This window comes from Balaenoptera acutorostrata, chromosome 10, assembly GCF_949987535.1.
Source record: "Balaenoptera acutorostrata chromosome 10, mBalAcu1.1, whole genome shotgun sequence".
Lineage (NCBI taxonomy): Eukaryota > Metazoa > Chordata > Mammalia > Artiodactyla > Balaenopteridae > Balaenoptera > Balaenoptera acutorostrata.
In genome coordinates this window covers 86,836,769-86,861,279 of record NC_080073.1, presented here as the reverse complement: position 1 = coordinate 86,861,279, position 24,511 = coordinate 86,836,769, and the positions used below count along the sequence as shown (strand labels likewise).

At 37.9% G+C, this 24,511-nt stretch overlaps 1 protein-coding gene across 9 annotated transcripts in view; it reads left to right on the top strand.

Annotated features, from left to right (window-relative positions):
• CARMIL1 (capping protein regulator and myosin 1 linker 1) overlaps positions 1–24,511 on the top strand; it is a 316,754-nt gene that overhangs the window by 240,331 nt on the left and 51,912 nt on the right. For all 9 annotated transcript variants that reach the window (XM_057554259.1, XM_057554263.1, XM_057554262.1 and 6 more), the window contains 3 exons: positions 10,425–10,600; positions 13,730–13,817; positions 17,678–17,827. In XM_057554259.1, the coding sequence (XP_057410242.1) occupies positions 10,425–10,600; positions 13,730–13,817; positions 17,678–17,827 (414 nt within the window). The remainder of the gene's footprint in view (positions 1–10,424; positions 10,601–13,729; positions 13,818–17,677; positions 17,828–24,511) is intronic.

The following is a 24,511-nucleotide window of genomic DNA, read 5'->3' as shown; positions in this document are numbered from 1 at the left end:
ATTTGGTTCGTTTTCTTCTGAGAACACAATTGCTGTAGCTCGGAGGGATTTGATGAGCAACTCAATCATAACTTTGCAACATGCTAATTATTCTGTTTGTAAATTTAATTAATGTGGGAGAGAACGTTGTGGATTATTTAGGAGTTTAAGCCCCTTTCTTCCTGTACGTACAATACAGAGAGACTCTTGTGTATCATTTTTATTTTACTTAACTGTGGTTATTTTGAGTACATTCTGAGCAAAGACAAAGGGGTAGAAAAAGGATTGGTTGGTTGGTACAGAGTTCTGCCAGATCAGTTGTTACCTAACGGCACTTGTTTTATCCTCCATGAAGGATCAAATATGTAAAAAGGATACTTTCTTACACATTTAAAATAAAGTCATCTTTGTTGCTTATTTACTTCTGACTGTAAAAATGAAACTACTCTTTGTGAAACATTTGAATAGTAAAAATCACTTGAAATCCCGGGGACAGCATCATTCTTAATATTTTAGTGAATTTCCAAACATTCTCTGTCTACACACACAATTTTACGTATGTGATCATACTATACGTACTTTTTTATATTTGGTACAATATCGTGAATACAATTCTAGATCAGTGAGTACTCATCATCATTTTAGTGGCTACACGGTATTTCATTGTATAGATGTACCAGTGTACTGGGGAAGCTCAGTCCTCCTCTGTGTCTCTCCTTTACTTTCACACAGAACTCCTCAGTTTTGACACTTCTGGTCACCAGATGTGACGGGTTCCCCCCCACCCCCCAGCTGGGTGTCCTACTATTTAACTCAATTCAGACACTATCTACCTGGAGATAGCATTAGATCCCACAGTTTAAGGGCTCAGTCCCACGAGACTGCCCCCGCCCCACTTCAGATACCAACTGGGAGTCCAGTTTGTACCTGAGCTCCTGACCAATTGGCAATAAATCCGAGGTTCTTATAACCCCTCCTCCAGTTCAGTTGACTTGCCAGAGTGGCTCCCAGAACTCAGGGAAACACTTATGTTTACCAGTTTATTAAAGGATATGATAAAAGATATAGATGAACAGCCAGATGGAAGAAATGTACAGGGCAAGGTATGTGGGAAAGGTTTCAGGGCTTCCATGCTCTCTTGGAGCACACCACTCTCCCAGCACCTCCACGTGTTCACCAACCCTCTGAACCCATACTTTTGGGGTTTTGATGGAGGCTTTGTCATGTAGGCATGGCCAGTCATTAAATCCATTTTTAGCCCTCCTTAGGAGGCGGGTGTGGAGCTGAAAATTCCAAGCTTCTAATCATGTCTTGGTCTTTCCAGTGACCAGCCCTCATCCAGGAGCCATCCAAGAGCCCACCCAATAAAGCAAAAGACACCCCCATCACCCAGGAAATTACAAGGGTTTCAGGAGCCCTGTGTCAGGAACCAGGATCAAGGATCAAATGTTAGAACAAAAGATGCTCCTAGTGTTCTTATCACTTAGGAAATTACAAGGGTTTCAGGAGCTCTGTGCCAGAAACTGGGGGCAGAGACCAATATACATTTTCTATTATCTCACAGCCAGCATAATTTATTTTCTAATTTCTGATGAATCCTATTAGAGTCAATGCCTGTAGTTGATCCATTCCAAGGTCAAATGGTACGCACATTTTATACGTTCGTATGTATTCACAAACTGTTTTCCGGTAGTGTACCCAATTGCTTGTTTTGTCACACCCTCACCAATACTAAGCATGTTAACCTTTTAATATTTGTCAGTGTAACAGGTTAAAAAAAATCTTATTTTGTCTTTTGGATTTCTTTAATAACCAGTGATGCATCAAGTAATTTTATTATCCATTTGTATTTCTTCTTTTGTAAATTACATATTTGTATCTATTGCCTAACTTTTTCCTTTAAAGTTTTTGTAAGAATTCCTTATATACTAAGAATGGGCTGTCATTTAAATCAGCACGAAACATTGCAACTGGAACTTTCCTGTCAAATGGCTTCCTACGGGCACTTGTTTCAACTGGTCTAAACCACAAGTTATCCCTTGAAATTTTGGTCCATTTCCTCCCCAGCACACCAGATGGTTGGAATTGACTTTTGCCAGTCATTCTTGGGAGGGAGTAGAAGGCAGAGGTCTAAAGTAAAAGGCATTTGAATTTTTAAAAGCCTGAAATAATAACAATATATTTAGGACCAAAAATATTTTTCAGTAAATAGACATTCCCCGAATTTTTTTTTTAAACTTTTTAAAAATTTTATTTATTTATTTATTTATGGCTGTGTTGGGTCTTCGTTTCTGTGCGAGGGCTTTCTCTAGTTGGGGCAAGCGGGGGCCACTCTTCATCGCGGTGCGCGGGCCTCTCATTATCGCGGCCTCTCCCATTGCGGAGCACAGGCTCCAGACGCGCAGGCTCAGTAATTGTGGCTCATGGGCCTAGTTGCTCCGCGGCATGTGGGATCTTCCCAGACCAGGGCTCGAACCCGTGTCCCCTGCATTGGCAGGCAGACTCTCAACCACTGCGCCACCAGGGAAGCCCATCCCCGAATTTTTTGAGGCTGACCTTTCTGGCCCCTTGTCAGTGTCACCAGTGTTCTCCGTTCATTACAGCTTCCTTATTTGCAAGTGTCATCGCCTGCTTTTCTCTCATTCTATCTCTGAGGTCCCCGGCTTCCAAATGCCCTGAGTTTTTCTATTCCCCACTCCTTTGTTTTCTTTACTCTCAATCCTTTTGAGTTGCAAGTTCTCTTCCCTTCTCTTCCCTTCAGGGACTTGTGGCATGAATCAAAGCACATCCTCAACCACAACTTCTTAATTAAATGTTACTTATTAATTTCTCTTTCACTGAGTTCACAGTTTTTGATACTTTCAACAGACTATAGGCAGTTACTTCCTTTCTTTTTCCTTCCAGTTGACCTGACAAGTGGACATCATTTTATGATTAAAAAAAAAAAAATCCCCATTTATCTATTTATATAGCTTTCCAGCACCTTGATTTTCTTAAAATTATGTAGGAAAAAAATGTATTTTTACTACAATCAATATTCAGTTTCTTAAACAACTGTATCCTTATTTATTTCACTAGTAGTATTATATTTTGTTTGGTTAAAAAAGAGTCCTTTCTCTATTTCTGAAATTCTCTAAGATTAACATGTTATACTAGCAAAAGCTAAAGTGAATGTATTATTTTGTAAAAATATGTTTTTATTGTAGTGAATTTAAAAAAATGGGACTAGCAAGGCTGGATTTGTGACCTGGGTTTGCTACGAGCTGTTTGCTCCAAGCAAGTCACCTAATTTGTCGGGACTGAGCCTCCTTGCACAAGATTGTCTTTGTCTCGAGATAATTAGGGAGATTTTATCCTTAATATTTACTCATCCTGTATCATGGTCAGTAGTACACATTTTGAATTCTGGATAAGAATAAGTTCAAATAGCTCTTTGAGTCATCTGTCAAAAAAATACTAGTTCAGAAAAGCCAAAGAAATGGCCGGAAGAGCCAGCCTTCTTAGCAAACTTCCTGGAGGAGAAGAAAGCAGTAAGTGTGGAGAAAGTCCTTCTTTGAAACGAGGTGATATTTTCTCTGGACTGGCCTGTTTTAGGTGTTTTTAAATGACAACTCACCTCCTGTTTTCCCTGTTTTTGATCCTAACATTTACTCCTGGGGTAATCGTAGATGAATAAGTGGGATTTGAATGTTTTAACATAAGGGAACTTTCATTTTCCCCTTCTGGACTTAAATTTTAGAATGCTTGTTTTGGCCTTGAAAATGCTTCATTTCCCTCAGGGCTTCAACTGTGAAATACTTCACTGGTAAATATCAGGTTTACCAAGGAAATGAGGCCTTAGGGGTGTAGGTGGCATTTTGGCAAGTACTAACTCAGTTTGCTGGGAGAGTTCTCTGAGTTTTCTTATTTTCCTACATTTTATATAATATTTTCCAAAGCAAAAGAAAGAGAAATTTCAGAGCAATTCAGTGTGGAAGTTGTATTTGCTTGTAATGAATTACAGCTAGTCATTTGCTCACTGCAAGAATATGTGAGCATAGCTGCCATGTTAAGGATATTAACTCAATTTATTTTACAAATATTGTACAGGGTTTTTTAAGTACCATTAGTTATTTTTACAGTTAAGAAATATAGATTCTCCTAACTATCATTTGGAAGATACATGCAAAATGAAATCTGATTATCACATTTCAAATACAGGGCCTGGTCATTCAAGTTGTCTCAAGGTAGGACACATAGACTCACAAAATGGAGAATATGTAAGAAAAGTTAAGAAACATGGATAGAGTGAGAAAATTTAACATAAGCCAAATTAGATTTCCAGAAGGAAAGAGAAGATAAATAGGAGAAGGTAACAATTGAGGGGATGGTGGCTGAGAATTTCAGGGATTGATGAAAGGCTAGAATCTTCAGATTCAGGAAGTCCAGCGAAACCCAGGCAGGAAAGACAGAAGCAAATCCATGTCTCGAATCATCGTAATGAAAAGTGGAAAACACTGAAGACAAAGAGAAGATCTTAAAAGGAGCCAGAGGGAAGGAAAAGCCATATTACTTTAAAAAGATCAAACTGAAGACTGACAGGACAGCTCATTTCTTGACAGGAAGCTAAAAAGACAATATCTTCATGCTTCTGAGAGAACAAATCAAGAATTATATACTCAGTAAACCTACTATTAAGAATGAGGATGAAATGAAAACATTTCATCCAAACAAAATCCAAGATAGTTTACTGCCAGTAGACCACACTAAATAAACATCTAAAGGATATGCTTTAGGACAAAGGAAACATTATCAAAGAAAGAGGGTCTGAGCTGCAGGAAAGAATAGTGAGCAGGGAAAATGCCAAATGTGAAACATCAACTGTATGAGACAACAATATTGATGTCTAATTTTTGCTGTCAAATTAAGAATAAATGCAAGTAAAATACTAGAAGTGAGCATCTAAGTCAGTTAGGAGTGAGTAAAAGAAGTCTAACATCCTAGTTTTATTCTGGAAAAGATTTAAGGGATCAACATTAGATCTGGGTTGTCCATTGTCTTGTCCATTAGCCACATATGGTCATTTAAATGTAAATTAATTAAAATTCAATGAAATTTAAAATTCAGTTTCTCAGTTGCACTAGCCACATTTAAAGGGCTCAATAACCACCTGTGGCTAGTGGCTCCCATATTGCACAGCGCACGTATTCCCATCATCTCAGAAAGTTCTATTGGACAGTGCTGCTTTAGACATGAAGTAAAGTATGCAGGTTAAAATTTCTAGTGTAACCACCAAAACAGAGGCAGTATACCAGGGATCATACTGCATACCAAGGGAGCATTAGGAAATGTTTGGGATTATTTTGGGTTGGCATGGGCAGGTGATAATGATCCTAAACATCCTGTAATACAAGGTTCAATTCCACACCAGAAGGAATGCTCTCACTCAAAATCTAGTGATGCAGTAGAAAAGGCATCGCTAGGACTTTCCTGGCGGTCCAGTGGTTAAGACTCCACGCTTCCACTGCAGGCGGCATGGGTTCGATCCCTGGTCAGGGAACTAAGGTCCTGCATGCTGCACAGTGTGGCCAAAAAAAAAAAGGCATTACTAGAGATAAAATAGATAAGTGAATAATGACAAATGATCCAATTTGCCAGAGATAATTTCAACTGTGTATGTATTTAATTGTATGGCTTTATAAATATGAGTAAGTGGACAAAATTACAAAGAAAAATTGATAACATTTACTATTATGGTAGAGATCTTTCAAAATGACTGCCAGTATCTGATAGATCAAGTAAATAAAGTAATGATAAAGAATATTTGAAAAAATTCTTTATAATGATAAAGAATATTTGAACAATAGAATTCTCAATTATGACCTAGTGGACCTATGTGATCAGTGCACCAATAATAGGAGACTATCAGTTCTTTGCAAGGATACGTGAAATATTTGACATGAGGTCTATAAGAACATCTCAACAATTTTCAAAGGCGGTATTCTCTGGTTTCATTTAAAATAAATTAGAAATTAATAACAATTTAAAAAAGGGAAAAACCTCACGTTTATACATTTAAAAATTACTTGTAACCCAAGGGTCAAAGGGGAGGGCATAATTTGAATTAGAGGATATTTATAATTAAACAATAAAGTAGTTAGTAATCAGAACCTGTGAGATGCCGCTAAACCAGTACTTAGAGTGAAGTATATGGCTTCATAAGCCCAGACACTTATGAGGAAGAACAAGAAGGTTGGTAGTCTTGCCCTACCACATATTAGGACTTATCATAATTAGGACAGTATGCAGAGGTAGACAGACCAGTGCGACAGAGAGATCCCAGAAATGGACCCATACATCTATGCAAATTTTCATAATGCTACCTTCAGTGAGTTATCATTGATCAATAGAAAAATGATGGACTATTCAGAACCCACATTCAGTAAGTTCCTGGGCTTATAATACTTTTTATATGTTTCTTAGAGATTGTTCCAAGAAGTGTGCTAGGCCCTGGGGAGAGAGGGCAGGGCTTCACAGTTGCTCTCAGGTACAAGTTGTGTATCTGGAGTCTGGTGCCTCTAGCTCTCCATGAACTTCCAAAGTTATGTGTAAAATCTCATACCAATTTTTCTGGGTGAGTGTGCATCGATTCTCAAAGGCGTCCTTGGATCCCCAGATTACTGCATTCTTGACCGTTTTCTAACACATTTGATTACTGAGGTCCCCACTGGATGCTATGAGATCATCAAACACAGTTTGGAGTGTGAAGGGCGCGGAAGGAACAAGAGCAAGAACATCTCCTCCAGGAGGTGGTGCTTGAGCTGAGCTGAGTAGGGAGGAGTACAGATGATTTATTCCGGCTACAGAGGGGAACAGGATTCTAGGCTAAGAGAACAGTTGTAGAAAGCATGGAGACAGGGCCTGGATCATGTGGGGAACTGCTCTATAACTGGATATGAATAGTTAGAAGGAGAATATAGAGATATGACGAAAAATGAGGCTAGAAAATGGAGCATTTACCAGATATTTCAGGGATTTCTATTCTGTGCTAATGAGTAATATTTTTGGCATATTTCCACTTTTGAGAAAATGTCTAGGAGTAAATTTAACATGTTTTAGAGATAGTTGTGGTGGAAGGAGTTGAGGTAGGTGGAGTGTAAGGAGAGTTGCACATTTCTGCCCTAGTTTGGCACCGTACCTCACAATAAAAACTTTGCAAGAATGGTTGATTCTGCTGTTGCAGTTACTGTTCAGGTGGGGTTAACGGGAGGCCAAACATGTTGTAGTTGACGTTGCCATGGTAGAATATCCAGGTGGAAATTCCTAATAGGCTGTATTATATATGCATTGGATGTTTTGAGTAGGTGGCTATAGGTAAACATTTAGTTGAGAACCATTGGAATATAGGTAGTAATTTGAAGCCATGGGAAGGATGGATGTTGAAGAATATGGTTTGGTGTGTAGAGGGCCATGGGACTTGGAAGGAGATGCTGTTTAAGGACCTGAGCTGGGGGCTAGACACAAAGAAGTGGTCAGGGGCTGCATTACAAATTTATCCTGTGATCCTTTCTCCCCTTTTTACCAGCCCTGTCACCAGAAAATCCACCATGGTGGCATTAGGTACCAGCATTAGGGGATGAAAATTGTAGGTAATGAAGAGAGCCGAAAGGGACACACCTTTGGGCAATGGGCAGAGCATTGGAAAAGGGTGGCTGGAGTACGAAACAAGAGTAGAAGACGAAACACCTGAGTCCCCTTCTCACTTATTCCAGTAACCAGCTGAGTGACCTTGAGGAAGTCACTTATCTCCTCCGAGTCTCCATTTTCTCATCTATAAAATGGGTTTGCTAAAATCTACCTCTACTCACAGGGTTGTTATGTGGATCAAAGGAAATCATGGATGAAATCACTTTGTAGAGTATAAAGTGTCGGGCTAGAGGTGGTGGTAGGGGACTAACTGCAAAATATCTGTCGAATTGGATGCCCAGGGCAGGATGAAATTCCTTTTCATAGGGTCAAAAACCATGCAGTAGTCGATTTGTAGAGCAGAAAGAGACCTTAGAAATAATTTTATAGGTCAGAAAGCAGAGATCTGAAAAGGTTCTTCACTTAACGCTGCGCACTTAACATTCCACAGAAATTTCACATCATGGTCTGCATCGGAAGCCAGGCTTCCCTCCTTAGGTCTGGAGTTCATTCTAACTGAATTAGCACTGTCATGCAGGGGACCTTTCAGAAAGTCACGCTATATTGATGAACGTGACAGAATTCAAACAGCATATTGATACCTGAGGTCGTTCTTATCAGGAGTGCTGGACTCTGCTACTCCATCTGGAACAGAATGTGTTTATTTTAATGCCAAAGAGGAAAATGATTTGTCTTAAACGGACTCATTTGGCATTGCTTGTAGCTCTCTTGGAATAATGTACTAAATGAGTGATTAGTCAGAGTTCTCACAGGGACAGAGCCCTGTCAGAATACGAGTGGCTTTTGGAAACTTCTCAAGTGGCTGCCTCCGCCACTCCTCTCCTGCTTTTCACAAGATCTTTATAAACATCCTGCTGCCCTGCTGCTCATCCTACAGCGTGATGAGGGATTGTACTATTGGCATCGTGCTTTGCATGTGAATATATGAGCAGAGAGACTAGTCTTTCCATAATAATGCTCCACTAGTCCCCTTCATACTGCAATAGTAATGGGATCAAGCTTGGCTTTCTTTTTTTTTTTTTTAACATCCTTATTGGAGTATAATCGCTTTACAATGGTGTGTTAGTTTCTGTTTTATAACAAAGTGAATCAGTTATACATATACATATGTTCCCATATCTCTTCCCTCTTGCGGCTCCCTCCCTCCCACCCTCCTTATCCCACCCCTCTAGGTGGTCACAAAGCACCGAGCTGATCTCCCTGTGCTATGTGGCTGCTTCCCACTAGCTATCTATTTTACGTTTGGTAGTGTATATGTGTCCATGCCACTCTCTCACCCTGTCACATCTCACCCTTCCCCCTCCCCATATCCTCAGGTCCATTCTCTAGTAGGTCTATGTCTTTATTCCCATCTTGCCCCTAGGTTCTTCATGACTTTTTTTTTTTCTTCTTAGATTCCATATGTATGTGTTAGCATACTGTATTTGTTTTTCTCTTTCTGACTTACTTCACTCTGTATGACAGACTCTAGGTCCATCCACCTCACTACAAATAACTCAATTTCATTTCTTTTTATGGCTGAGTAATATTCCATTGTATATATGTGCCACATCTTCTTTATCCATTCATCTGTTGATGGACACTTAGGTTGCTTCCATGTCCTGGCTATTGTAAATAGAGCTGCAATGAACACTTCGGTACATGACTCTTTTCGAATTATGGTTTTCTCAGGGTATATGCTGGGATCTTATCATGAAGATTAGCATCTTTGAAAACAAATTAATAACATTATCTGTGATATACTGAACTTTTATTGTATGCTAGACACGATACTGAACACTTTACATATGTAATATCATTTTATCTTCAGTAATCCTATGAGGCAAGAACTTTTTTATTTGCCATTTTATAGATGAGGAAAGTAAAATTGAGAGATCAGTAACTTAGCCCAGTGTCACTCAGCTGGGATTCAAATTTAGGTCTGACGCTAACTTGGGTGCCCTTTCCACACTTACCAGCCATGCCATCCATCTCAGGCAAATCGTTTAACTTCCCTTAGCTCACATTCTTCAACTATAAAATGGTGATCACACGAATAGCTTCTGTACCCATCTTCACAGATGTTGGAAGGATAAAATGGACGGAAATATTTTTAAAATTCTGAAGTGCTATATAAGTAGGTTTTGACTGTTATTATTAATGTTGTTTATAAAGTGCTCTGTTAATATTTTTGTCTGTTATTCATGTTTTTTATTGTTCCGATAACAATTATAATTTTACTTAACACTAAAGCTTTTCTTTTAAAAGGGGAAAACTAGCAGTTGTTATATAGTGGTTTGCTATGACTGCTCTTTTGATGGAGCTATTGAATGCTTCACCCTGATTTGAGGTTTCTGTGATTTGTGAAATTGCACAAGAGTTCTAACTTGATGTATGTTCTAGGGACATCTGTAACTTTATTTGCTAATACCCAGGAGAACAGTCTGGTGTGGTAAATTGGTATATATGTGTCTTTCTAAATCTTATCATGAATGCCTCTGTGTTAAGTACAGCTAGCACACCATCATGCTTCAGATGCCAGGGTGAAGCCTGCGTGGATCTGCCAGGTGTCTGACTTAAAGTGATCACCTGAGATCAGTGATCACCCAGCAGTCACAAGTCACCCCAGGGCAGCTCCGAATCCCAAGTCGCACCTGGGACTCTGTTGTGTCCCTGTTCTCCAAGAGCTTGGCGTCATATATAACCACCTTTCAGTTTTATGGCGGGCGCCGCCGGGGCTGTGTCATCATCTCTCTCTCTCCACTTGTGCTGCATTGCAGGCGTTGCTTGAGTCCATGGTTGATGCTGCCGAGAATCTTTGTCCCAATGTGATGAAAAAAGCCCACATTCGGCAAGACTTGATTCATGCCAGCACTGAAAAGATTTCCATCCCACGTACCTTTGTTAAAAATGTCCTGTTGGAGCAGTCTGGAATTGATATCCTTAACAAAATTAGGTAGGTTTATAATGTTAATAAACCGAGGAGCTGCAGTGTCTGTGAATGCAGTTGAGGCAGCTGTGAAGAGCGTTATCGTTGGCTTTATTTGTACAGAATGTGTTTAGACATGTCTAAGAGGCAGCGACTATATACAGATATAGCTGTACATAAATGCATAGGTTTAATACATTTCCAAAATCAGATGACCCCAGATATGCCCCAGTTACCTGCTCTTTTTAAGAGTTTTCTTTTTTTTAAGGGAGGGGTACATGTTTGTAACCCCCTCTTTTTCTCTGCTTCTGAAGCTTATCTTTCACCTTTATAAATCACTAACTTTTGAAGAGTGAGGTCAGTTAGCTTTCTACCGCCAGACTATTCGGAGCCAATGCACAGCCTATAAATAGGCAAAGAGGCCCACTAGGACTTCACCATATTTTCCTTTGGGTTCTTTGATGGGTCTGTGAGACTCTGTATGTGCTAATGGTGCTCTGGAGTGTTTACATAGATTTCTGCTTGATAAAGTTTGAAAATTATGCCTAGGTATAAATATTTAGAAGGTGTGGTCACCAACAAACTTTCCTGGATTTTTACGTAGAAACTCTGGGATGATCACCAGTATTACATTATAGCTCAGCTAATTCTCATTATGTTTTCTAGTTGGAAAGTCAGGTGACTAAAAACCAAATTCAGAAGCGTTTAAAATTTCCCATTTTAACCATGTCCAAATCTTGATAAGAATAATTAGGAGTAGCAAAAATAACAGCTCCTATCTGGAGAGTTCAGAGAGGTACTGACACATCATGATGTAGCTTGATGACAGCCTGCAAGAAAAATAAGAGTTAAAAACAAAATATGCAAAAAAAATTATATCATCACAATATAGATATCAAAGGCTGATAACCTTAAAGCTAGACTATAGAACTTTGAGGGTTTAGGAATTCTGTAGTAACTAGACAGTTTCAGGTCTAAGATACAGCTGTAGTGTGTGTGTGTGTGTGTGTGTGTGTGTGTGTGTGTGTGTGTGTGTGTGTGTGTGTGTGTGTGTGTCTTTTAAACAAAGATCCTAATGCCTATTCAACTGAATTGCAAGGCAACTGGAAGGACTTGAGAAATTAAGAAAAGACTTTCAGAGGGTTTTTAGGACCCCACAGATTGTGATTTTATGAACTCTAGCCCAGGTATGCTTACATATTTCTGTAACCTGTAGTTTCAGAATTTTTATTGAAGCCCCTTAAGTATTAAGGAGAAAAAAAATGTATTGACCACCATTTTTCATAATAGTAGATTGAACCACCAGTAGATCATATTCTGCCTTTCCTGGAGTACCAGATTCTGTCAAATATGCTCATTTCCCTTGAAAATGGGCAAATTCTAAAAGTTGAATAGCAGTATAAAACTCCTCACTTAAATAAATCAGTTATATGTCCACTAACTCCTTACTTGGCTTCTTATAATGCATTATACTGAGCACTGATAGAATGAAAATAGGCACATACAAGCTAAATTAAATCTTTTCCTTTAAAATTTTTGCAAACTGGAAGTTCAATCAGGAAGGAAGTGGAGCGTCCAGTAGCAAAATGATAGAATGGTCCTGAAACATTAAAAAATAATTGCTTTTTTAAAAAAATTTTATTTTATATTGGAGCATAGTTGATTAACAATGTATGTTAGTTTCAGGTGCACAGCAAAATGATTCAGTTATACATATACATGTATCTATTGTTTTCTTTTTAAGAACCTTTTTTTGATGTTATAACTTGCAATAAACTTTCCCTTCCGACCTCAGAGGGGGGCGGGGTGGGGAAGAGAAACAAACTACTGACTCTGTAGTCTTAGAAGGAAGCAAAATTTCCAAACATGTCTGAAAGCATCAGGGGAAGTACTTGTTAACATTACATTCCCAGGCCTCTCTGGATGTTTGGGGTGGGACCTAGTTATCTGTATTTTTCATAAGCAACCCAGGTGAATCTTATCAATGGACACCTCTGGGGAATAATATAGTATAGATAAACCAAGTAGCTAGTGAGACCTTGTTTCAGAGGCAGGAATTAAAGAAACATTCCTTTTTATGGAGCCCAGGAAAATTTTTAGTGTAGTCATCAAAGAGTTGGTGCTTCCCCTCTGCACTGCCATCAGAAATCTTCTGAGCAGAAACATTGCAATGCAAATTATTGCCTTTCAGTTAGAAAGATTTTTCCCTATTACACAAATATACTTTCAACTTTAGTTTTAGGAATAAATAATCTTATTTTGATAACTTCTTTCCCTGCTCGAAAATTTTTTAAATTATTGACTTCAGAAGTAGGCTGAAATTATGTGACGATGTTGGAACATGGGTATGTATCTCTCCAGCACATTTACCTTTCAGTGTATTGTGCATTTATGCACATTTGTGCGTGTGTGCATTTAGGTAGGGTTATTTAGACTGAAGACACACATGGAAGTTGAATTCTTGGGAATGCCAAATAGCTAAAATGCTAACTAAAATACCAGCCCTCTGATGGAAACCTTAGTGGCTGAGTCATTTATTAGTAAAAACTACAAGCTACTTCTTGTTGTCTGGGCATCTTTGTAAGGTTAGGTAAGAGGCACTAAAACTAAACATTTTGATAACTTCTGTTCATAAAAGGCAAGAGAACAGTGAATTTGACTTGATGGCAAGTCAAAGCAGAAGCAGTTCAATATGGTACCATTTGACTGGTAAAAAGTTTTGTAGAAGGCGGTGGATATGCATATGAAAGAAATAACCAAGACGTCACAACCAGACTAGATTTTCTTAATTTACTCCAGCCCAAGTTTGTTTTCATTTATGTCAATGGATGAATTGTTCCTCCCACATGGTACATATGGTTCCCATTAAGCTTGTCTTTATCCAGATGTTTTTCATTTCTACCGCTAAATCTTGAGTTTTGAAATTGCAGAGGCAGGTTGGAATTGGTGAAGAAAGTCTATTACCTGTGTGTTTATGGCAGTGTTTAAGGCTTATTTTTGGAAATCCTTAGCCCTGTTTGCACATTCTTATATGCCATTTTCAAAGACAGAAACTAAATCACAGTTGACCTTATCAACATAGTATCAAGGGTGGGTGATTTTTTTTCCTTCTTGCACAAATTAAAATGCCACTCTGTGCTTTTGATTTTCACACAGTGAAGTGAAGTTGACCGTGGCCTCCTTCCTATCTGACCGAATCGTGGATGAAATTCTGGATGCACTTTCACACTGCCATCACAAACTGGTAAGTGCTGTGGACATCTTGAACCCTTATCCTAACCCCTGGTCTGGTCTGCGGTAATGCAGGGCAGCCTCCGGCGTGGGGATGTGGTTGCTTTTCTACATTTTATTCCTTTGCAGCTTTATGGGTTAAAATCCTGGTTTTCCTCCTCCTTCTTCATTGCTTCCAGCTGTTCTAGAGCATGTTAGAATTTCTCCAGAGAGAATGGCAGGGCAAAGCAGAAGCGACGGTATTCAGAATTGTTGTTGTTCATTTATAATGTGTACAGGTCAAAAATTTTGATAGGAAATGATTTTGGGACTAAGGTCTAAAATTGAGAATTTTTTTTTAGATTATAGTTGACCCTTGAACAACACCGGGGGCTTGGAGCAGGACCCTCCCTGCAGTTGAAAATCCACATATAACTTATAGTTGGCTCTCCACATCCGAGGATTCAGCCAACCCGGATCGTGTAGTACTGTAGTATTTACTACTAAAAAAAATTCTCGTGTAAGTGGGCCTGCACAGCTCAAACCCATGTAGTCCAAGGCTCACCTGTATTTAATGTATCTGTGCTCGTTTTGTTGTTCTCTGATATGATTATCTGATAACAGAGTATTCTTAAAAACATGACGGAAATGAAATGTTTGGAGTCCAAAGAGAGTGCAAGAGTAAAATAGACATATTCCAGCAATTGATAGCTGCCGAGTGTCTAACTAGGCCTTTTGGATTCACCAAGGTGAAAAACTAAAATTTTCTTCATCTAGAGACTGGTTCTACATCAAGGTAGAAACTAGGTAGAACTATTTCCAATATCAGTGCATATGAAAAATATATCAGAAACTTCACGAAGTCCTCTGAGGTGCAGATGCAAGTTTTATAAGTGGCTATATCTTGTGTCTCGAAAATATTTGTGATATGATGCAGTAGAAATCTCCCAAACAAGTTATGACAGTGTTTTCTCCAGAGAAGAATTGCAGGTTAACTAGGTAGGCTGTAGATACCCTACAGTTTTATGGCATTGAGTTGTTGGGTGACGGTAGAGAACACCAAAGTCACAGGAGCAGCAACAGCTTCTTCTGCGAGGCAGACAAAATGAGTATTTTGAAAAATTCATTTGAGAAAAATATCTGACTCTTCTCTAAAATCTAAAAGATAAGCTGGACGTCTCTAGCTACTCCCAGTACTGCCTATGGACTGGAGCTGGCCCACTTGTCCATGACAAGGCAAGTTCAGAAACTAAGAGGAAGCGTGGAGAGACTTCTAGAGCAATTTGACATGGCAATAATGTCCAAACACATGTTATTTAAATTTTTTTTAAAATTTGTATTGTATTTTATCAATATACTGGTTTGTGGCAAATTGGAAATACAAAAAACTGGTTCCTCACCACAGAGATTTTAAGAAGCACTGGTTTGCAGTTCGTTGCACAATAAAGAGCTACAACCTTGTCAAGGGATCACAATTCAAACTTTTTTTTTAAAAAAGCAAAAACAAAATCAATAAAGCATCCTTTATAGAAAGTTTATTGATAACCTACAGCTCCAGGGACTGTCTCAAGATGCCTACTTGATGACACAAATACTAGATGTTGTATGAATATGGCTGCATGTGAGAACTACACTGACACTTTGAATATTTTCACTTGTTTTGCATTTGTCCTTCTTTGAAGAATATGGTAACTCTAAGTACTGACATTTTCTTTTTACAATCGAAAAAGAATTGTGTGAATGCACTTTCGTTTTGAATTTCTTACTGCTGATTTGGATTGTAAGTTGAGAGCTTAACTGCTGTGTGAAAGAAATTGTACCTTCAAAGTGAAACACTGCTTTCAAAGACATTCCAGTAGCATTAATATTTTCTCCGACTTAAGTTTAGAAATATTCCCGAAGGTTCCATAGAATTGTCAACTGGTTCTCAACGTTTCAAAGTTCCTGGTGATGAATCAGCTCAGCACTAGAGCTTATTAATTTCAGCCCAGTTTATTTCATCTCTTACCATTTACTTTTTTTAGGTTTATCTAAAGTACAACACTGGTAATTAATAAGTTATGTAAAATATAATAATTATTACATGAAAACAATGAAAGCTAGCAATAATTAAAATTTTTATTAGCAATTTCTTTCCTTTCAGTCCTTTAAAAATAATGAAGGTTGGAATCATTTTATTTCCCCTCGTTAGATACTTTTGAGCACTAGATATAGAAAGAAATTCTTTCAGAGGAAATACGAAATAAAATTAACAAAAAAGAATACTTATTTTCTTTTGTACTAAGTGGTCTCCTCATTTACCCTGTGTCAGTTATTTTTCTGGTTTAAATTTCCCTTATATTTCCACCAGTAATGTTGGTGGCAATGACATCATGCTTCACTTACTTTTTGTTTTCCCAAGGGGGAGAAAACATTTTTATTGTTGAAAATTTCAAACACAGACAAGAACAGAGAAAGTATGACAATGAGCCCTCCTTTGCCCACTATTCAGTTTTAACAATTATCCCAATATTTTGCTGATCTTTCTTTGCTTTTTCTACCTCTCTCTCTCCCCCCCCTTCTCTCTCTCACACCACACACACACACACACACACACACACACACACACACACAATTTTTTCTGGCCTATTTTAAAGCATCTCTCGTATACCATGCCATTTTGCTGTAAATACTTCAGAAGGCGTCTCTAACTGGCAGCATGATTTTTACATGATTGCCGAAACAGTCACACCTAACAAAATCAACAAAGATTCCTTATTAACAGTGAGAATCCACTTTCTATTCAGATTTCCCCAATTGACTCAGAGATGTCTTCTTACAGTTAAAATGTTGGAATCAGCATCCAGACCAGCCCCGAGTTGCTACGGTTGTGGGTCTAATCCAGCGACTTCAATCTGTCCTTCCCCTTTGACTTCTTTCCTTCCTAGTGTTTTTTTTTTCTTTTTTAATAGATCTTTATTGGAGTATAATTGCTTCACAATACTGTGTTAGTTTCTGTTGTACACCAAAGTGAATCAGCCATATGCTTACATATGTCCCCATATCTCCTCCCTCTTGAGCCTCCCTCCCTCCCTCCTATCCCACCCCTCTAGGTGGTCACAAAGCACCGAGCTGATCTCCCTGTGCTGTGCAGCTGCTTCCACTAGCTATCTATTTTACATTTGGTAGTGTATATATGTCCATGCCACTCTCTCACTTCATCCCAGCTTCCCCACCGTGTCCTCAGATCTATTCCCTATGTCTACATCTTTATTCCTGCCCTGCAACTAGGTTCATCAGTACCATTTCTTTTTTTTTTTTTTAGATTCCATATATATGTATTAGCATGCGGTATTTGTTTTTCTCTTTCTGACTTACTTCACTCTGTATGACAGACTCTAGGTCCATCCACCTCACTACAAATAACTCAATTTCGTTCCTTTTTATGGCTGAGTAATATTCCATTGTATATATGTGCCACATCTTCTGTATCCGTTCATCTGTCGACGGACATTTAGGTGATTGTATTGAAGACTGAAAGCTGAAAAAAATGACATCAACTTCCTGAAAATGTTCATAATGCATCTTTTGGAAAACAAAAATACATGCCTACTTTGTGCATATTTACACGAACATGGCAAAGATTTATGAATTACCTATTTTTCAACTAACGTCTCAAAAGATGTTTAAAAAGAGATTTTGTAATTTCTTGTTTAAAATACTCCACCTTGCAAAGAAAGATGATAAAAGAGGTAACGTACTCCAGTGTGAATGTATTAAGAGTCGCCATTAACCAAGTGCAGACAGTATCCTTCACTCGCCACCTTGTGGAAGGTATCTTCTGGAATTCAGCTGACCTGCTGTTCCCTTGTCTCTGGGCTTTCATTTCTCCTTGGATGTGTCTTGACTCTCTAGGCCGACCATTTCAGCAGACGTGGCAAGGCCCTTCCTCAGCAAGATTCCTTGGAGATCGAGCTGCCTGAGGAGAAGCCCGTTAAACGCTCCATCATCATGGTGGAGGAGCTCACAGAGATAGAACGTTTGGAAGATCTGGATACTTGTATGGTAAGACACATCTTTTGGTGACAGCATTATCCCATTCACTGGATTTGCTATTGTTTTTTTAAAAAAAAATCTCACCTTTACAAACCAGACCAAACAAAACTTCCCTGCAGAGACAGTTCTTTCAGAAACTTGTTGCTGAATATAGTCTGTTAATGACGCTGATAAAGCTTAACCTTCTGGTTCCCACGAAGGCCCTATAACTCACTTTTTATCTGTAATTTTGTAAAACTTTTCTTAACGAGTACCTCCACCCACCCCACTCACCCCCCAAAAAACGAAAAATTGTGAAAATTGCAGTGAACATAAAACTTGGATCTGTCCCTAAAGCCATAGTGGGGGGTGGGAATTCCTAAATTAACTAGGAGAAATTATTTATTTACCTTTTAAAGGTCATTTGTGACAGGAAAATATCTTTAAATAAATAAGCCTTCAGAAAAACGTGGGGAAGGACTTTTTCCCCCCAAAAATACGTAGGGTGATTATCTCTTTGTTGGTCCTATAGGGTTTTTTTTTTTGAATCTCTTGCTTCTTCCTGTTTTTTCTTTACACAATTTTGGGGTACACCCTAAGATTTGCATTTCCTGTTTAGTTCATATTCTTTCATTGACTTGACTTGATGTGCTTTAGAAGATGGAATATGGTACATCCACGTGGTGCATCCATCTGACCATAAAACTAGAGTATTCAGGTTGTTGATACTTCATTTTTCTGGGGATAATTTGATGTCAGTTTTTATTTTATTATTCTAAAATTTGTGGTATTAGTATAGTTATTTCTCATTTTACCATTAATATAGTTGTATATACCTCTGTATTAAATATGTTTTCATCCTCTGTATTTAGTATTTTTATGTTTTACTAAAACATTCATTTTTAGTAATTTCTTATAATCTGAGAGGGTGCTGGTGAGACTAGGTTTGGTCTACTTATGTGCCCAAATATTTCTTTATCAGCTTCTGATTTTAGTAATTTTTCAATGCAGCCATTGTAAAGAAATGGTACTTGTTTTTAACTTTCAAAACCAAAGATCTGATGAGACTGATACTATTTTTCTAGCCCAGAAGAGAATATGCTTTAAGTAGTTCCTTATTTATAAACCATTACTATCATCTTTTAAAATCTGTGAATAAAATAGTTAAATGCCCTCCAGATAAAACCTTATCATATACAAGGAGACTAGCAAAGAAAGACTAAAATATATCTTAGATTTCAACATTAGTATGTTAGTATATATTTCAACTAGTAACATTCTAGTATAACTAAAGATAAATAATTTTCTGTTAATATATAACTGTATAAATCTATAAATATATTTGGTCTATGTAGAGGGAATATCAAGTTTTTTAAAACTTGCTTGTCCAGTATGTTATAAAATGTATGTTTAATAAATATTTTAAATTTTGTTTACACTTTGAGGCAATAGACACTAAGTTATCATAGGGTAATTATTCTGGAAACGTCTTAGGCTAACCCTAAAAAAAAAAAAGCAGTAATAGGAAATAGATTTGAATTAAAAATTTTAAATTAACTCTACATATGATGTTTTCTGCCAGAATTATCTGGTTGTGTGTGAGTTGGAAAGGGGTATAGGAAACATGAGTTTTTGAATTCATAAGTCATGTGGTTTTGGGTGATGGAGTGTTGGTTAAAAAAGATTGGCTTAGCTCATGTAAGGATGGTTTTAAATCGTATAAGCTTGGTTTGTTTTTGTTTGATTGACTAATTTGCTTTTGTTATGTGAAAGAAAAAAAAGTTGTTCTTAAATAAAGTGGGTGGGGTGAGGATAGAGGAAAAGAACCCTTTTTTAAAATTTAGTATTTATTGAGATACAATTGACATAACATTGTATTAGTTTTAGGTGTACAACATAATGATTCAATATATGTATATATTGCAGAGTGATTGTAACAAGTTTAATTAACATCATCATCACACATAGGTATGATTTTTTTCCTTGTGATGAGAACTTTTATGCTCTACTCTCTTAGCAACTTCAAATATGCAGTACAGTATTGTTAACTACAGTCACCATGCTGTACTTTACATCGCCAGGACTTATTATAACTGGAAGTTTGTACTTTAAAAAAGAAATGCAGATACAGGACCACTGTGAGGACCAAAGGGCAAACCATGCTGCAGGCACATCCAGCACCGTGTGGCTTCCATTTTGTAAAAACTGTCTTGTTGCCGTGATGCAGAAAGAGGCAGAACTAGATGGAGATCTCTCTGAACTTCACTCAAAGGATGACCCAGGTTAGAAGGGTGGTCTTTTTCTGGTTCAGACGGCTGGGAGGCAAGCAGTTAGGGCCATTCCTGACGTGAGCACCTACTAAATCCTAGGACCAGAAGCAGGGCCTCTGGTGTCGAGTGTCTTGTTGAGACAAAACAGAACTCTCTATAAAGAAAACAAATACTTGGGCAGAATTTTTAAGCCATTAAAAATAGCATTTTTTTCAGTTCTAAAAATTTTGTCTTTGATCATTGTTTTAACGAGGCTAATGAATTGTTAAGTAGCAGAAAACCAGAGCCAAGTTTGATGTTAGTTTAATGAAAAAGAACATTTTTGTGTAGAAAGTGCAAGTCAGTGGATTTTGTGCTGTAATAATTTCCTCTATACTCTCAGCCTAACTATTGATTCTAAGCCACCCAAAGATAGCCCCATTTACATGGGCAGTTACCCCAGGTGCAAAGGTCCCACTCTGAAAGAAAATCAGCTTTCTAAGCTCTGGACTTCTTACCCTAAGCCAGTGGTACAAACTCACAACTAATTGGAAAGAGCATTAGATTTGCCTTTTTAAGTTACTTGCACTGCCACCTTCCATAATCAAAGTAGCAAATCATTTTTGTTTCTCATTGACATCTTACCACATATTTCAAGTTGTTATCCTTATGTGGTGCGATTTAAAAAGTTTTTTGAAGTACATATTTCAAAGGGAGAGACATTTAATTGGTGATGATTTTCTAAATGAGCCTATATGTATTCTTTGGCAGCGTTTAGATCTTAAGTGGTCCAGGAAGTAAGGACACAAGATAAACTGTTGCATAGAAAATTCTAGAAGCATTTAAGTACATGCATACAACCTTTCCCACATGTAATTATGCATCCCTGGCAGGTAGAAATTGTGCCACATGGAGCCAGAGCACTCTTGAATGTGACTGCTCTGGGAGATGCTATAACTTTATTCCCTAAAATGTTTGTTTGTAGTCCAAAGCCCTGAAATAGTTTCCCTAGGACATTCCAAAGTAACTCTGACTCATCACCAACCTTCTACTTATAGATTCAAGATTGTTAACACATCCTGGCATTTTCTATTTGTGATGTTCATGGTATCTACTAAATCCATTTTTGAACCTTTCTTTAACAGACTTAGTGGAGATTCTGGGCATCTCTTTTTTCCCCTGTTCCTGGATATCTTTATGTTTTCCTCCATTTCTCTGTGGTCCAAAAGTCAATTCCATTTCAGTGCTTAAGTCTCTTTAAAGAACCGATAGCTATGATAGCACTAGGGAAGGTTCAGAGCTGTAGATTAGTTGTTGAAATACATATTAGTTTGAACTTAAGGATTGCCTTCGTGGAGATGGAAACAATGATTGATTTCTTAGAAGGAAATTCTTCACTTAGTCAACACCTATTAAACTTGCACTTTGAGGGCTGAAATAGGGATGATTGAATGATTTGATGGGGACTGTTACCTGCTAGGAGGATGACTGAGAGCTTCTCATCAACCTTAATTTCATAAAGTTGAAGAAAAACGCTGATTTCTTTAAACAAAATGGCAGAAAGAGGAATCATTTTTAAAAACTCTGTCTCCAATCAAGTAATTTTTTTTTTTTCCTTTTAACTAGAAAGAAACTAAGAGGTAATTTAGTTTACTTGGTGGGGAGGAGGGCAGCGTAGAACAAGAACTGTTAGAATAACCTGCAGGGTTTTTCAACCTGTATCCACTGTCGTAGGGCCAGAGATTCTGATAACCCTTTAACTCCAGAGCTGGGAATCAGATGGCTTGAAAAGTCTTCTTATTCATTTATTTAACACTTACATAGCACCTATGACATGCTAGGCACTAGTCTAAGCTTTTTATTAAATAGCAACCAGTTTAATTCTCATGACAACCTATGAAGGATAGGTGTTGTTAATACCTTCTATTTAACAGATGAGGAAACTGAGGCATGGAAACATTAAGTAACTTGGCCGAGATGATCTAAGGTCACCCAAAGGCAGGCGCCCAATGGTCTGTAGACCATTGCATGTTTAACTGGTCTGCTATAATCTGTATACTGATTTCATATCTGGTACATTTCCTGCAATCAGAATTAAATTCCAAGTTAGATTTAAATAGACTGCATTGTTTTATGCAAAATATCTGCTTACTATTTCCATACTAAATTAATATGTGAACAGAAACACAAGTGAAAAATGTGTGCCATTTAGCCATAATGTAAGCCCATAGTTTTTAAACATTATTGGAAACAACTGCATCAAGGATCTGATCCACTTAATTGTTATCCAATTGTTAGAAATGAATCTGTCTACTTTTGGCTTACCTGGAACATTCGGTGCCTCTCCATGTGTTATTTTGTTGCTGACAGTGATTAATTAGCTTTCCAATGTGCTTCTTGTCATTTCAACATACATGCCTTGTATGTCAAGCTGAAACGTGTATTCACTTAGAGTCTTTATTGTCTGTAGACCATCTGTTCTTTTCCTGCAATCAGGTGCTCTTAGGAAATCAGTATTTCCCACCATATCTTTAAACTTTGGTTTGTCATTGGCCCTTGGGGTATAAAAGGATACAGTTCTCCTTCTACTGACTGGTAATGTCTACATATTTAATTTGTCACTATATATAGTCTACTACCTTTAAAAAATCGCATAAGTTTGGGGTTTCAAATAATGTGCCAAGTGGTGAAGAGTCAGTATCTGCTTCTTAGGCAGAACTAGCTCACTAATTGTGTGTAATTCTTTCAATTATTTTAATGAGTGTCATACCAGTTTTAAATCAAAATGTATTCATGCAGAGGAACAGGTCATCTGCTTACTGCTCTTTCCTAGGAAAACAATTTTAAAAGGCTTGAATTGTTACAGAATATATCTTGTGAATCCTTGCTCCAATGACCAAATAGCAATTATTTTCCCTTGACAAATTCAACCTCAAATTTCCATATATAATTTTTAAGCTTTTTAACATAGATTAAAATTCAGTGAAGATCCATTTGTCTTGGTCAAAATGATATTTTATTTTTAAACAAATCATCTCATTTTCACATACCAACAGTTATTAATTGAACTAATCTATTAACAGTGTTGCCAAGCACAGACTATTAAGTGGATATCTCATTTAAAATTAGTCACACTGATATTAATTGTGCACAGAAGGTAGGTCAAGTCCTGTTTGTTTCCTCTTACAGTTTTATTTATTCTGTACTGTCATTTTCATATTGATATCACTCTGGAAAAATGGAGGCTTAACTTATTAATCACTAGAAAGCAACATATGAAAACCTTAATTTCCAAATTCTAAATTTCAGAACTATGATACCATCTGTATAATTCAGCTAAAATGTATGTTCCTTAAAATTTCTAGTAATTTTTTTGACAGCCCTTTGTGGAAGTGCCAGAAGCACATTCCAGGTCTCATTCCTTCAGGACCAAGGTCCAGAAGGGCTTTGAGCAGAGATTCGAGGATAGCACAGGGTATGGTGCCCTGGAGAATCTCTGCTAAACAGACTCAACCCCTTTTTTTCCTATTGTTTTGGGCCTCACAGCATTGCTTTTACTGTGTTGTGCTTTTGCATCATGTCATTGACTTTCATTAAGGGCTGCTTTAATATCCCTATAAAAATTGTTACCATATGTGCTCTTTTTACTGGCTGTACCACTGTTGTGGGCACTGTTCAGTTTCATCCCCAGATGCCTTTGTTGCAAATCTATGCAGAAGAAGTTGCAGTTCTTTGTCAAGAGGAGTGGAAACCTGGAGCCGTTAGTTTGCTCTGTCTCAGACACAGTGAATTGTGCTATGACTTATGCCTGCCTTTGGTACTGTAAGTTGAGTGGCTCAGAGCTGAATGTGCACTTGACCTAATAAAAGGGTTCTGGGCCTGGGAATTCCTTGGCAGTCCAGTGGTTAGGACTTCGCCTTCCAATGCAGGAGGTGTGGGTTCGATCCCTGGTCGGTGAGCTAAGATCCCACATACCTCGTGGCCAAAAAACCAAAAACATAAAACAGAAGCAATACGGTAACAAATTCAACAGAGACTTTAAAAAATGGTCCACATCAAAAAAATAGGGGCGGGGGTGCAGTTCCAGGCCTAAAGAAGTATAGTTTGTTGTATTCAGTCTTAATTCTGGCTTCATTTTTTCCCCATTTTTATCCTAATTTACTCATTAAAAACAAAACAAGGAACACTGGAATCACAACTAACTGCTGAACAGTCATTGATAGGAAGACACTGGAACTCACCAAAAAAGATACTCCACATCCAAAGACAAAGGAGAAGCCACAGTGAGACGGTAGGAGGGGCGCGATCACAATAAAATCAAGTCCCATAACTGCTGGGTGGGTGACTCACAAACTGGAGAACACTTATACCACAGAAGCCCACCCACTGGAGTGAAGGTTCTGAGCCCCACGTCAGGCTTCCCAACCTGGGGGTCGGGCAACGGGAGGAGGAATTACTAGAGAAT